Source organism: Achroia grisella, unplaced genomic scaffold (assembly GCF_030625045.1).
Source record: "Achroia grisella isolate CSIRO2021 unplaced genomic scaffold, CSIRO_AGI_Agris_v1 utg782, whole genome shotgun sequence".
NCBI classification, from domain to species: domain Eukaryota; kingdom Metazoa; phylum Arthropoda; class Insecta; order Lepidoptera; family Pyralidae; genus Achroia; species Achroia grisella.
In genome coordinates, this window is record NW_026713022.1 from 826,229 (window position 1) to 843,318 (window position 17,090).

The 17,090-nt window shown below is 30.2% G+C and overlaps 1 protein-coding gene across 1 annotated transcript in view; it reads left to right on the forward strand.

Annotated features, from left to right (window-relative positions):
* Window positions 1-17,090, forward strand: part of LOC131851371 (protein spaetzle 3) — a 33,525-nt gene that overhangs the window by 8,311 nt on the left and 8,124 nt on the right. The window contains exons 2-3 of the mRNA XM_059201864.1: window positions 3,664-4,639; window positions 11,573-11,700. Coding sequence (XP_059057847.1) covers window positions 3,859-4,639; window positions 11,573-11,700 — 909 coding nt within the window. The 5' untranslated portion in view covers window positions 3,664-3,858. The remainder of the gene's footprint in view (window positions 1-3,663; window positions 4,640-11,572; window positions 11,701-17,090) is intronic.

The following is a 17,090-nucleotide window of genomic DNA, read 5'->3' on the forward strand; positions in this document are numbered from 1 at the left end:
TTCAGTCATTCATTAATTTATCTTATGGAATTTTATATATATATGTATGGAATATGCAATTACTAATTCATCATCACCTTCATATTATAAACCGGTTAATACCTTATTATTGGTACAAAAGTCTCGTAAACGAGTCATAAGATAATAGAGGCTTGTTAGTCTATATTTACAATACTGGTCAAGCGGTTTATTTATAAAGGAGTGGTTACACATTATATTACCACAGATAACATAATATATTAATATATACCTAATGGTAGCTACCCGCTCCAGATTTACAGGCTATTTTATCAATTAATTGGTGACATGCAACAATTGAAATAAAGTGAGAAATTGAGTAAAGAAATGTCAATCTGTCAATGGATATATTTTTAATGCAGTTGGTCGCAGGTGGGATTTACTGCTTTACTTTACAATGTCACTAAGTCTAAATACTGTAAAGTAAAAAAAAAGTTACCAAACGTTACTCGTAATTAAATAACCAATAAAATTATTGATTGATTATTGAGAACAATACATTATAATAATCAATATGAACATCCACCTACTTTACATCAAAACCTGTTTGGTCAGGAAGTGATCTTAATACATCTAATCAGCCATCATTAACATCAGCGTTTCAACATATGTGGCAAATGTGTTTTTAAAATGATAAATTATTGTAGTATAGTTATGAAACTGTTTACATCAACATTTAAATGTCATTAGTATTTAAAAACGAAATGTTATCTAGAAATTTTAGTGATTGTCGACATTGAACGGCGCCTAATTTATAGAGTTAAATTATGTAATAGTTAACTAACATATATTAGTTTATTTTATTAAGATAATTTTATATTAGTACAGGTACCGAATAAAATGTATATCTAGACAGAATACCTACTCGCAGCAATATAGTAGTAATTTGAGCAAATTTATTCGAGAAATGATTTTTTTAAATTGTAGTTTTAATTGCTTTTTTAATGTGGTTATTAGGCGTAACTATACCGTTCGAAGCCCGTGGCAAATTCAGCTATCCGGGGGGAGGGGTTCTCTGTTATTTTACAACAAATACACTGAAATTTTAATACATTTTTCTTGGGTATGCAACTAAGTAGGTAACTAACATAAATTAAAGACGATACATTTTTTAAAATTAAATTTTTAATAGTAATAATAAATGTTGGAAGTTGAGACTATCTGTGACGGTGGCCCCTACCGGCTAGGGGTCTGAGGTACATAAAAGTTTTGTTCGATCAAACAGAGATTTTGTAGCTGTCAAAATTGTTGGCGCGAAAAGTTCGCTGCTTAATGGCGTCCATTGTATCATACGAGTATTAGAGATTTTTATAGAGACAAAAGTTGGGGGGATAGGTATTAGGCTGTTAGTTTGTAAAAATAAGTTAAATCTTATAAATATGCTCACGACTGTAATTTCAGGTGGGGTACTCAGATAGATTTTGTAGTGTCGATGTTGTGGGGAATGTAACACTTGATATACTTGCAGTTATTAGTGTGTCAAATTCATAGCCCCCCCACTACGGAAGATTTTTAATATATAGAATAGCTTGTAAATATAATTAAATAGTAAGATATATGTAAATTATGTATTACTGTTAATAAATTGATTTTTAATGCTAATTTTTCCATAGATATTTTATTTGGAAGCAATATACGTACTACTACTATATAATGACTATTTATTCATGTACCTATATCTTTAATAATAACTATAAGGTACTGTATTTTCTAGAAATCTGTCCATATTATGATTAAACTATCATAATTTTCATAAATACATCATTCAAATTCAAAATCACTCAAACGTAATCTCCTTACGTAATAACTATCAGAACACTGTCAGTCAATAAGTTATATTTTTCTTGTCTTGAATTTCTACATTTTTAACGTAGTATTTTTTATGATCTGCGCAACAAGCTATAAGAGTACGATGTTCTAAATCGAAACCAATAACACCTGATTCTCGCAAGACGGTATCAATTAACCTGACTGTTAGATAACATTAATAACCATTCTTTCATCTACTTCACAGTTCTCATGGTTATTTCCCACGAATGCGCCGGCGCATCGTGATCTAGATGCTCTTCGGCGATAGTACATAGAATTAAACGTGAGGGATAAGCACGAAGCATTGCCAAAATTTCCGCTGAAATCTTGTTACACATATACTGCTTTAGTTGTGACGAACTTTGTCAAATGTAATGTCAATTGTAAATAGAATATTTAATAGTCTTCTTTAGGATAGGTATTATCTTAATTTGGTAAAAATCTAAATATTAAAGAATCTATAACCTACTAGGTCGTAGAATTAGATACCTACTTGTTTAGTTTTTAGTAATTAAACTGCAAATAAATTGAATGTGAACTTATAATTTCAGTGTTTTGCATGGGAAGGACAGAATCTTGATACTTAAAAATAATTTAGTCATTGGAAAAATAGAGTATTATTTATGTATTACAATGAATAAGTAAGCAATTATGAATAAACAATATTAAAATTAAATAAATAGACTATTGCAATTTAATTCTTCTAACCGACTCATAAAAATATGATAACGACAAGTAAATATTGTTAAAAAATAATCTATTTTTTAGACTTCGTATCTCCACAGATCTTTATAAAAAAAATGACACGGTTGTTAAATTTGATGTTAAAATTAATTCATTGTTACTTGATACAAGAGTTATATAAAATATTGTAATGTATCGGGTTTCCCCAGATTTACACTAAAAGCTGACGGCACTTGGATCGCATCACGATTCGCGCCTTTCAAACAAACTGCCATTTGTAAAGTGGCAAGGATATCACGAAACTGGGGGGAAATCCAGTCATAAAACGACAATTCACATGATATGAGATGTTCACGTCTGTCAAACCCTTATTGACGATAAATTATGAGCGATTAAAGGACAATATTTTTTATATCTGATTGTCAACGAAACTCGACTGGACATATTAATTATTGGATGCATAGAAATAATTAAATTAAATGTAATAATTTTATACTTATAAGGTCGCCTGATAAATGCCAGTTGTTCTCATCTAAAATAGACGTTGGATATAATTGTTATTATATAAAACAATAATTAATCCACATAGATACGTCTCCTATGTGGCTAAAATATATTGAAATTATATGGACATATTAAACGATTTTGAGTTGGAATGTTAACCCTAACTACACGAAATATTGTAAAGATTATTATCATCCTTAAAAATAAATAAATTAACTAAAAAATATATTGGCAATATGATAAAAAATATATAAAAGTGGAAACACTGTATAAAAAAAAAAATAGAAAATAAATGTTCCTAATTTATATTTGAAATTTTTATTTCATTAATTTCGTTTATTGTTATTTATGCCATATTTTATATACAATCATTATCATTGTAGTGCCTTCATAAAACTTTTGAGCTTAAGGCTAGAGGGAGAGATACAAATTATAATCAAAATATTATTAAACCACAAGATACTGTATAAAAGTGAGAACAAATAAAATTATCGCCGTTTATAAAAAATCATTAAATAACCTGATTCCTATAATTGATTCCTGATGCTATTTTTTAAGCAGTACTATAGGTAGTAAAGTAAATACGAGTAGTACCTAAATAATGGCATGTGAATGAAAATAATGATAGATCTATTTCCATTGTTTCAGATAAAATCCAGGACGCGTGTGTATTATTGTGAGTTATTGTGTAGTGCAGTGTCCCTTGTTACAACAATGAGAAGACGCTCGCGCAGCTAGACGATCCCACGCTTACATTATTATGCAAGTGTAGCTGTGACGTCCGTCGTGCATTATATTGACTTAGTGAGTTGGTATATCGCACCAATGCCGACTGAATAAGCAATGGCTTTGGCAAATTTCACGCTGGCGGCAGCTTCCGCAACAACACCAGCGCTTGTAACCACTTCCTCGACACCGTTGCGTGTCGATCTTGACGACTTGCTCTATTCTCCTGAAGTACAACAATCCGACTACCCACTATCTCCAAATGAACCTTTTACGCCACCAGCTAATCAACAAAAGCGATCGAAGCTTCGAAAACGAGCCGGTTCCGCCTACCTTCCACCCCCAAACCAGTTTACACATTACCCACACAATGACGTCCCACATAATCCATACAATGGTCAACTGCACTCACAGGTATATCAACAGAACACAAGACTTGACATACAGATAGAAAATCAACGAGTGCAACAAGTGAATCGATTCGATAACACGGGACAGTACATTCATGATCCTAGTGGCGATTACGATTATGAACAGAGGAGACTTAATCAAAATGGGCAACACCCTTCCTACAATCCGGGTTATGCGGACTCGCCATATACGACTGTGACAACGTCAGCCCCCCCTTCTAGTCGAAGATTCGATGTAAATTCGAACCAAAATGTTAATAACTATAATTATATGAATAGACCTGTCACTACGGCAGCTCCGTTGCCGCAGAGACCGAACAATGAAGGTGAAACAAAAACGGGAAGTATTAGTGGTAGCATTGGACAAACACCACCCGAACGACCTCGAGGTTTTACGAAAGTGGAAAGTGGCAGCCCCGGCGGGAAAACGCAACTCCACGCCGTTCTTGACTACGATGATGATTACTATGATGATGTTCCTGGACCTGGTAAATATATTTATTTTATACTGCATTTGGCCTGTGTCTTAATTTACAAATCATTATGACGTATAATTTATTATTAAAATTTAATATAATACATTCTTTTCATTCATTACTATTTATTAGTTGTGAAAATAATTAAGAATATATAGTGCACACTCTTTGTTAGATTATTGTCATTTGAAATAGAAAGTGTAATTATCCATAATTTCTTTCTTTGGTAACTGATATTGACAGATAGCATATATACATAAACTGTAACTATTAAATTGTTTGAAACTGAATATTTTAGTAACTGCGTTAGTAATTTTCATAGTCCTGCCTCTGGCAAAATTTGTATAGTCTATGGTTTAGAGTGCGAGTAAGCAATCAAGACAATTAAACCTGTTCTTAAATTATAATAATAAGTATTAGACACAAGCGATTATTGAAATACAATGAATAAAGCTATAACAGATTATTATTCAAGAAATAGACTCTCAGTGTGGTGGATACAGAACCCAGCACCTGCATTAACATTTTTTACTTTTTATATTACCGTATTACATGTGCTACGAGGATATCATCATCATCCTTCTCTTGTATCATATCATTTAGGATATTATTATTATTATTGCACTTAAGTAAAATTGTACAATTTGGCGAGCTTATGATCATATATGTTTTCTCTTCTATTAATTTCTGTTCTCATTACAGTTATCTCGTCTGATCTCGTTATGTACTCCCCTGCTTGGCATATGATCTTCAAAACAGTCCATTCATCTCTTTTTAGGCCTTCTTCTTACAACCAAAGAAAATATACAGAAGTTCTAAACCTCTTCTAAGACTGTTTCCTAGTTCTCAATACTATGGCTATTATTATTTATAATGGTATTTCTTTATATGGATATACATATCGCTATGTAGGTACAGTACCTATCAGTTATATATAATAATATAGATATAGTATGAGCGACATTATTCTTTTATATTATTATTACTTTTACGATACCTCTTTTTAAAAATAGGTATATAGTATTTAATAATATTCATTTAAAATTATAGACGACGTGAATGATTTTTAATAATGCAATACTAAAAATAATAACTTACGTTTATAATTTCCAATTTTATAATAATTTATCATAAATAAGTAGGTATATTAGGTAACTTTTACATAAATGTATAAAATGAGCAAGTTACTAATTTAAATGTATAATTTACGATTACATAAACACGTGAGTCTCGAGTCTCGAGTGCATCTTTTCTCAAATGCAAACCTTCGTTTCCTAAGTTGCGAAATAGTTGAAAAATTGTATTATCAGATCTTGATTGTACTATTTTATATCTATATAATGTCATGTTTAAATATTGTATTTACATATCTTTTGTTTATGTATTCACAGTCATTATTCACTTGGTTAGATCACTGATTATAAAACCCGTATCGTCTTTTGAGGCAGTTTAGAAAATTTCGATTTTTTACTAGAAATCGGGTTGTTGCAATTATTATTTAAATTATTTGCTGGATTATACTTAGCATTTGTAATTCCTTTTGAAGTATCTTATTAGTATATTTTTAAATATGTACTTTTTCGTAAGTATTTGTATTTTATTTGCCTATGTCATATTTAATAAGTACGTTTAATGTAAACAGAAGTTAAACAAAAAACCAAAGCCCACTGTTTATTTAACCTTGTCGTAGTTTCGGACATTTTAACTTTATATTTATAGGTTATTTTATAATTTTATTTTGTAGGTTATCATTATCATATTATGCGTAATTTAATTCAATTATTGAATTTCATTTTGGATAGTCGCTTGTGCCTATATCTTGGGTCTATCGCGAGGCCTTCGAACGCTTTAACGCCAATGCCAAATAGACAATGGCTACTCTACTGCAGCAATTGATATACGAACATAAACGTTGTCGAGTCCTAGAAATGTGTCTTAATTATTATTCAACTTCAAAATGAAACAAGATTGATCTAATTACAAAATAATAAAAAAAATGTTTTTATTTTACATGTACAATAGTAAACTTAAACTGACGCACTGACGTTTATACTCTCATTTTTCTAACTCTAAAATATTCTTAGATACTATTTTCTGTAATATATATACATCACAAAAAATAATCTCTCTTAATCTCCACATACCTATATACCAATATCACTATTTTTATATACATATAACGAAAAGGAAATAACTCACTTTCTACTTATGTCGTTATTATATGATTAGGTATATGGACACCTCAGTCGCCATCCTCTTGGAACCACAATGTAAATCCACCACGAATTTTTATACAAGAATATTACATTAGGGTTCTTTTTGATATATATATATTAGTATAACCTTAGTAAAACACGGCAGTAATAAGTTTCATGTAGAGAATATCATATGTATATAAAATCGTGGTAATAAGATAAAAAATAGGGAAATGACGGAGTCATCAGGTTCGGTCAATCGCCCTGACACAGGACATAAACACGGTAAACTTTGGCCAAACGTGATATAACGCCCATAAAGATCACTATCATTTTATGTGACTAAAAAAATATTCCATAATCTTTACAATGTCATGTTTTCAATGCCAATGCATGCAAAATTACTTGGTAATTAAATACTTAAAACGTACAATACGGATGTCATAACCAATTTATTGAATGAAATAAAAAATAAATATTTTAGATAATTATAAAATTTTACTACTTCAATAGATAGTATCACTGTAATAAGTATATAGACCTAAATAAAAAAAAAATATATATATATTATAAAAATATAGATTAAGGAGTATACGTATGTTTTGTCAGTTCAGCGTAGCGTTTAGCGTTCACTAAATCTCTGTTATGACTTAAAATGTTAGAAGTGTGGATGGATGGATGGATGTTTGTTACTCTTTCACGTAGAAACTGCTGAATGGATTTTAATTAAACTTTACAATAATATATCTAGTTTATACATCAGAGTAACAGACAGGTTATAAATTTCAGGGTGTAACCGCGGGCACAGCTTTATTATCATCAATTTAATTAATGTTTATAATAACGTGTAAATGCAATTTTTAAATATCGTTTATAATACAATAAAAATATACAAAATTAAGTACATTTGATCAGAGAAAATCTTAATACCGATTTAAGCTATGTATCATAACTTATTAATTTAAATGAACAGACAGTATCGTTTCGTTTTCTCATTTGGTTGAGGATCTCCATCTAATATATATATAGTTAAACTATATAGACTAGATTACAAATGACACCTTAGATTAACGCTATCATATCATGACAGGGAGCACTCTAAATCTCAGCACGCTTTCGAGTTGTTTTGCATCACACCTAAGCCTCTATTCGCAGCTAATAAAATACTTACATATCTATTATAGATACCGTTATAAATAGATTGTGAAATGTCTATATATATATATATAACCTTTCTTTATATATGAACTGAATACAGGCACTTTTTAATGATATTTTTATTCTACCTTTCATTCAATGAAATAAAAATGAGCAGTCTGAATTTTTAAACAAATGTTATTGGACTGTATTTAAGATTTTGTGCGAATACAGACTAACTAACAGAACTATTTATTTGAGTAACAAAATAATTCAGTCACAATGAGCAGAGCAGCCTACAAGCAGCACCTGTTCACAAGTATAACAGATGAGCCAATGGTTGCCGTTGTCAATCAACATAGCTATTTTATGGAACCCAATAACTTGTCCCATCTGACTTTACATCTTTCTCATACATCTTTCTCATCTCATATGAAATTAATTCTTAATCTTGTAAAATTTGTAATGTTATTAAAACACTGGCAGACGAATTTATGCGGAATCTACATTTTAAAGTCAATGAATGTAATTTATTCATATATTAATTACATCAATTACTAAAAACTAACATAGGTGCCTATGATTTATGAATATAGTTTGAGCAAATTATGCGACATGACTACTATATTATTCATTGCATGATGTCGCATAAAATATCGAAGGCTTCATTAATTAAGTACCTATGTCGTGTATATATTGCAATATAATGTAACTGTTTACTGTCACTGGAAACAAGAACTTCCACCTTGATTTCACTTTCGAACTTTTATTATAGTCTGGCACTCCTTACTTACTCATTCTGGCACTTTCACAAATTTAAATGTTTTACTACATGTAATTATTTCCAAATTATGCAGTTCAATACTTTGAGACATTTGCCTACCTATTAAAATAAATAATAATAATCTCAGGGCATTTCACACAGCGCCATCTAGACCCAAGTCAAGCTAGCTAAGGCTTGTGTTATGGGTACTAGACAACTAATACAATACATAGAAAATACCCAGACCGATACAAACAATCATACTCATGAATACAAAATGTTTGTGCCGTGCGAGGAATCGATCCCGCGACTATCAGACGTAAAGCGGTGTGCTAGACCACCAAGGTCGTCAACGTCTATTAAAATAAACCGACGTTAATTAATAAGTACATTACTAATAATCAAAATTGTACAACTGTAATAAAAATTGTGTCATTACAAATCTAGAGTCATCGGTTTATATACTATATTCTATGTGTTTATTCATTCACTTTTAGCATATTTTGGCACTTACGCACGTGACCTTTTTAATCCCTATCCTTATTGTCCAACAAAAGTACTGGTAAGAAACCATACTTGTATTCATGGACACAGTTGTACTTTTCGAGTTTTCCTACTCTACCATTTGTTTTATTCTTTACTACTCCATTAGTCGCCTATTACGACATACTAAGGATGATAAGGAGTGGCACATTATATTAGACCATCACCACACCTTTGTGACTAAGGCCAAAAATAACCTCGAAGTGCTTTCCAATCATCAAATGCGACTATGCTAAAGTTGAACTCATCTGTTACAACACAGTTATAAAATGTGTAACATGAACAAGTTGTGAGCAATCAATTAATAATGAGATCGAAAACGGCCTTGACCCGCCAAGAGAAAGCATTTCGTGACCGACCTACGCCGTTAAATGAAGATATTGTAACAATGTACTTAATGGATATTCTGGTTATACTATATCTTCGTGTTATAACAAAAATGTACATGAATTTAAAAAAATTAATAAAATGTTAAATATTACGAGCTTTATACCTACTTAAATCCAATTTAAAACAATTATTTTTCAAGAAAAAATACTAATAATATATTAATAAAATAATATATACCTACCTAACAAAATAAATTTTCCTAACACAATAATTAAATTTTGATTGAAATTTATAAGATATAAAAGTTTGATCAAAATACGAAATGACTGAAAAACAAGCCAAATATTGGGTATATTTGTGTTTTTTATAAAAAAAAAACATTTATACAAAAAAATTACCCATTTCTTGACAATGTTTATTATCATATTATATAGCGTCTATGCTATAAGTAAAATATTATTATAAGTCTGAAAACTCTCAAATCATAGACAATGAAGTTTCTAAGTAATTGTTTTATTTTATTATAGAGTAGGTTACAGACAACAACAAGTAATAAACCGAATGGTCGATATCACGTAAATACTTCGCAGCCCTTTCAAATACCGACCTTACTATGGTCTCAAACTGGGTTAGTTCTTTGTGCCAGTTATTTAAATTGGTATACCTAAGATGTGAGTAATACTGATACTATAGATCAGACAGTGTCTCTTTGCAATTAACGTAAATTAAACAAGTGGTCACCCAATGGAAAGTCTGCTATGAACAACAAGTATTTATATTAAACTAGTGGATCGGGCAAACGTTACTTTGCATTTTATAATTAAATATCGCTATTAAAAATAGGTGCTGAGGGGTAGAAGAGTGAAAATGATGTATTTTCAATAGTGAATGATTAAATTTTTTGTCCTCGAGATATAAAAAACATCGGAGTGTGTTTACCTACCAAATACATAAAATTTCATAAGAAGCGGTCAATTTGTTTCGGAGTATAACAAACATACAGATAGACACACTTTAAGATTTAAAATATTAGTATGTAAAATTGTTCTTGTCTACAGTTTTTATTTGCGGAACTTTTTGTATTATTTTTCAATATTGCATTCATAAATTGACTAATATTAGAAACTCTACTTGATATTCAGTTATTTGGCTGGCTTTGCTTACTATGTCATTGTATTATAGTTAGTGACATATTATATTACACAACATCGTAATTTGTGTCGTGGTTATATAAATAATTATCTATGCCTCTAATGCAGTATGTAGAAGTTTTGTTTAACTACTAATAGGTGTGAGACATCAGCAGGCTTTTCTAAATATCGTATTGTCCTTAAATGGGCATGCTCTTGCGCAGCTCAAGCCTTGAACTAAACCCTGATTTCACTAAAGCAGTTTAAAAGTAATTTTTAACAACTATACCTAATATTTACAACAAGCCAGATCTTGTGTGTAACAAAGAAAAAAGTACTATTACTATACATATATATATATATATATATATATACTGGTATACATATATATATATATGTACAAAAAGATTAAGTGTTGGTTTGTTGTCTCTTGGCGTCTTAATTTCTCATCCAATCGTGATAAAGTCTAATATAAATTAAGTATTTTGGACGGGGTAAAGTATATATATTTATTTATTTTCATAACTTATACATAGCAAGTCTAAATAATGACTATTAAGTAAATCTATTCATTCATTCGTATACCTAATATTATATAAGAATTTGAAAATCAATTCAAACTTTACTAATCTCTATTTATGATTATGTATTTTTAATCTTAATATTATAAAGGGGTTTTATACTCGCATTTTATATTTACTGACACCAATCAATCTAACACTGCATTTTGCCAACTAAATTTATGTTTAATAGAAACGGCATTATTTTTATTGTATAAAGTTATAAGCACAGGCTACAGATATCTTAACATTTACTTCTGAAATATAAGATTTTTGTTTATTACCAGTTTCAGATTCAGGTCAGCCAGCTATAACACCACTTCAAGGGCCTATACTTGTCAGAAATGGGACAGTACCGGTAGTTCCCCTCACGTCGTATCCAACGGTTGCCAATGGATCCTTCTACCAAATACCGGTACGTTATCTATTTTTAATTATTTTGTATAACCTGTAAGAAGTTTAGAAAATTTCATGGGTAACTGGCTGCATAATAAGGTACTGACCTCGTGAAAAACTATGGGTTTATGTTACTCGCTGATAATTGATATAATATGGATTTTTTTTAATGAAATGAATTAATTTAAATAAATACTTGTCCGATTTTTATAACGGCCATTAACATATTTAAATTACAAAAAAAATATTATACGGATTTTTTATAAATTAAAATTACTGGATATATTATATCAATGATATCTATTGTATTTATATGAATACAATAGATATGCAACAAATATACTTGTAACTAAGTATAATTACTGTTCGGCTCGACTGAGTGTGTTCCGACTTCGTACTCGTGATTTATCTTCACGTCAAATTTTATTAAGATCATTTACTCGTGAATAGATAATAAATAGACATGCTTTCTATAATATTAGTATGGATAAAATGTACCTACTATAAAAAGTACTGGAAATACTAAGTCCACGAAAACTAAATCATAGCCTCTAATATATATATCAACTAGTTTTATAATTAACTTATTTGCAGTATTACAAATATTTTGATCACTTTATTAACTAGCATCAATAATTCAGAAACTTCGCTACGCAACAAAGTAGAAAAGTAATTAGATGTATCAACGACTCAATTTGAGCTCGTTCGCCAGTAACTAGTAGGTAATAGGTATAGATTTAGTACCAATCTTACGACATCATTCAATGTAAAGAAGCTTTATGTTATCGGTTTATATTTACTCTGAAATATCACGATAAAATAACATGATACCTATTTCCGTTTTATTTCGGGGTTAGATGGAATAAAATGCCATTTTATGGTAACGTTTTATTTTGTAGCCATGAGTAGACACCAAATAATAGAAGTAACTATTACTTCTGTTGTTTGTCTATTATATAGCTACGTATATTAGCCTACCTTCGGCAAATTGATCGAAAATAGGCTAAAACAGACTGCCACAAAACGCACAGATGTTGGTAAATATATCTTAAAAATCGAACTACAGATAAAAATAAAAATATTATAAATTTAAACTAAAATCTTTAATTGCTCTTGTAAAGGTAACACGTAAAACTCTTTCTAATGTTTTTATTGTTTACATTATACATACTCGTAAGACTAAAGTATCGTACCTACGTACCACGTAATTTTAGTGACATTACAGGCTTAAAACAAATTAGCGAAGCGGCAGAAATAAGCGACAAAGACAAAATAAGTGACAAAGAGACAAAGTAATTTATATACATAAGTATATATTTTTTTAATGGCTTAAATTTTAATTTTGTTAACTGTTTAACTCTTACCTAAGATTGTCTGGAAGAGATTGCGTTAGCGATAAGACCGCCTTCTGTACCTACCTTCTTTTTTCTTTAATGTATCTGCTTTTACAATTCGCGCAATAAAGGATTATAAATAACTATAAATAAGTGAGACAAAGTTACTCACGCAGATAACTTTATGGAAAATCTACCTTGGTAAATGAGACACTGTATGACATGGTCATTGTATTCTTATTCCCTCACCATACGGATAGCATATTTGATCACGCAGCCAATAGGTGTTAATTGTATTTTGAAACGCCGTGACGAAGAGTACAATCAACAAACATGCGCAGTGCAATTTATTTGCATACAGACTTAGGACGTAGGTTAGCTACATTGCAGAGTTCTTGTGTAATATGAATTATCCCCATATTCGTTGAAAGTAATATTGTAACTACGAAAGTTTGTCCATCTGTCTGTTTATTGCCTTTTCACGGTTAAATGACTGATCCATTAGGTTTTCGTTGATGAAATATAAGGTGAACGAACATTATCACTAGAATTACCTTTCCATGACTTAACAACAGAAGGACGGAAATCGTGATTAAATTTAAAGCAAAAAACTCTCTTTTGATTTGAAAAATCGAGTCTAAAATACTATCTGAAAAGTATATCTAAATATATGCAATTAAGTTTTAGTACTTCTAAGGACCCGCTTGTATTGTAGCTATGAATATCCTAACTTAGCTTCTCTAAACAGTAAATTGTTCTGATCTTATTCAACTCGGACGCAATATTAGAATTGCGACGGCGTAGGTCGGCAGGAAACGTGAGTTCCACCTAAACCACTCAAGCAGGGCTGTCATGCAGTGAGCGAATAATGTATGCACGCTTAGAATCGCAAACGAATTCACAAACGAATTTCATTAAGACTATTCTATTTCATACATCTTTTTCCGAACATAACCCCGTTCGATATTCTGCATTGACTGCTCCCATGAGAATAGAATCTTTTTTTTTACAATTACCTGAGGAAAAATCTACATTGTACTTCAGGTCAGTTAGTAGAGTATTTCAGTATTGCTAGCGCAAGTAGTTTTGGCTATTTGTTATCAGTGCAGTCTGTTGGTAATTTGGATTTCAACACAATTATGATATTAATTACATTTACTATGTTATACCATTGTTAAAAGTTGTGTGACTAATCATAAAAGGCATTATTACACCACTGCCTGATGATGTTACTCTGGAATAATTACTTGTTCATGTGTATGAAATCTCTAAGTCAAATGAAGAACTTACTAAGGTTGTGCGCGATTAAACTTATAAAAACTTAGAAACATAAAGGCAGCTTTAAATTAGCTCTACATAAATGAAAGTGTTCTAGATAAGTTAACATATAGGATACCTAAAGTCTAAAGTTATGTGAGTCAACCCTGAAGGCTTGACTCACACGCGTGGGCTTAGCACTGATAAAACATGATACGTGACCGATTTATAAGATATTCGTCCCGTGTGGACAACGTAATAAAATTTATACCTAATATTGTGTGGATAGTTGGATATAATTGGTAGAGCATTCACCTTTTTTAATATTAGACAGGTACTTGATAGAATTGACAGTTATTCAACATTAAAAAAAATATTATAAACACCAAAATACGTGTTAGTATTTTCTGAAAACTAGTGACGTACAAACTAGTACTACTGTCTAAAATGATCTGGCTATTTTTTTATATAGTTCAACTTTATGTACAATATATATACATATATATATATTATTACTTAATTGGTTATTTCTAGAGTAAGTGAACTAATTTAGTTGTTATGTTTTTAGAGTTTTGTTATTATTTTATTTCTTATATTCTTATTATTTCTTCCTCTACTTTGTTAAGTTTCGGTTTTGGACAAATAGACAATGCAAGGACCTCAATTTATATGAAGAAAAGTCTTCATGCAAATTAAAGTCCTTGTTTCTATACCTTGTACATATATCTAGTTTAGTATGCATCACTACTAAACTAGATACTTCACATTTACATTGATGTTACAAAAGCTAAATTAATTTATCAATTCTATAAATTATTTATTAATATATATTTTATGTGTGCAGGAATATAAAAATAATATATGTATTAGCCCAAAATCACATATATAAATTTAATGAATGGCGTTTAAAATTGCCTTTATATTTCATATTATTTTTAAATATTTAAATTAATCGAATTTTTGATATCTGTGAATACATAAAGAATGATATTTCAGAATCGAACTTGATGTATACACTGTACCTAAAGTATAAATTCATTGGACCATATCACCAAATGTCAACAAACTTTTGTCATGAATAGAAAAAAACGTAATTATCCAATTTTATGTGGTTCAACTAAACAATGGGACCAAGGAAGGATTTGTTTTTCACAATTCCATCGATAAAACAATGAATGAAACTTAGTAGAGTTCATCAGTTTTTAATTAACCTATGATAGAGATATTTAGTGGATATACAGCAGCAAATTTAATTTACTCTTGATTTCATCATAGGTGCACGTAATTATTACATAATATAAAATAAAGTCGCTGTCGGTGCCTGTCCCTATGTATTCTTAAATCTTTACAACTATGCAATGGATTTTGAAGCGGTTTTTTTTTAATAGATAAGTGATTCAAGAAAAAGGTTTATAAATATAATACATGTGTGTGCGAGACCGGGGCGAGTATCTAGTAATTAATAAACTTAATTGACGAACAATTACCTCATAATATAGTTCAAATTGATAAAGCATGAATAGATATAAATTAATATTGACCATATATATATACATATCTGGTTTATGCAGGTGTAATATTTATACCAATTACAAGTGCCAGACGGGGTCCTCCGCGAAAGTCGGACTTCGATACATTTCATTTGACATTGTAGTGCTAGATTTCAGTGCCTGCCCAAGCAGTGGACACATCTCTCTTCGATGACATGAAATATGGGGCAGTGTGAAACTGCCCCATATTTCCTTGAAAGAAAAGCGAAAGGAACAATTGCAGTTTACTTCGGTTCGGAAATATCTGTTTTTTTTTTTAATTAGTACATAGAGATCCTGAAACTTGACAAATATTAAATAATTTCGAGAATAATACAGGAAGGCCTTTGGCTACGCCTCGATATTTTCATTTGTCAATTTTATATGAATTGTTTATGATGATTTGAATTCAGCAAATAACGTGATTTTGACAACTTATATTATTTCTTAAATTATATCAAAAATAGGAAAACATAACAAAAAAGGAGAATACCTTTCTATGAAAAAACAGTGTCCGAGTTTCCTCTTAATGGTATTATTGTTAGTAATTTTATGATTGTTGTCAACGGACCCGACCAGAGTATATGGTAGAGAATCGATAGCTTTCATTCTTACAATCTCTAATTTGATACAACAAGTATAATAAACAATTATTTCGTAGTTATAATGCACGCGATTTTCGATTTTTATGTTTCCGCGTAGATAAAATTTTATATTTTTATATATAAAGTTTCCGTTAGCATCTACATATACATAGGTAATCAAAATATCTTTAACCTTATAAGAACATTTTATTAATCAGGTGTAGCTATTGAAACAATGACCCTTTTGTGACTAAGATCAAAATGCCAGTATTTACGAGTTGACGCATTTTAAGACGGAGTTTTGTTCAAATGCGTTGATTGTATTTTCATATCCAAGTTTGAACTTTAGCGCAATCGATATTGTTACTATTTTGGCTAAATATCTAATATAAACAACAAAGATTTGCAATACCGTGGGCCGCATATAAAATAGCCAATTAAGTACTTACCTAACAAATGACTAAACCCGAACAATAGCAAAAAATATTAGTACTGTAGATTATATATTTGCTCGTAAACATATAGCCTCTAATGTATCTTTATTCTTTTTAGTTGTATGGTATAAATAGAGCGTCATAACTTAGATTTAAGCCGCATGATACTGACCGCTGTGAATTCTAATCCTGCCAAAATAAAAAATAGTGTTTAAATTTACATTTCTGACTGACTTTCATGTGACGAAAACAATAATAACAAACTAGTCTG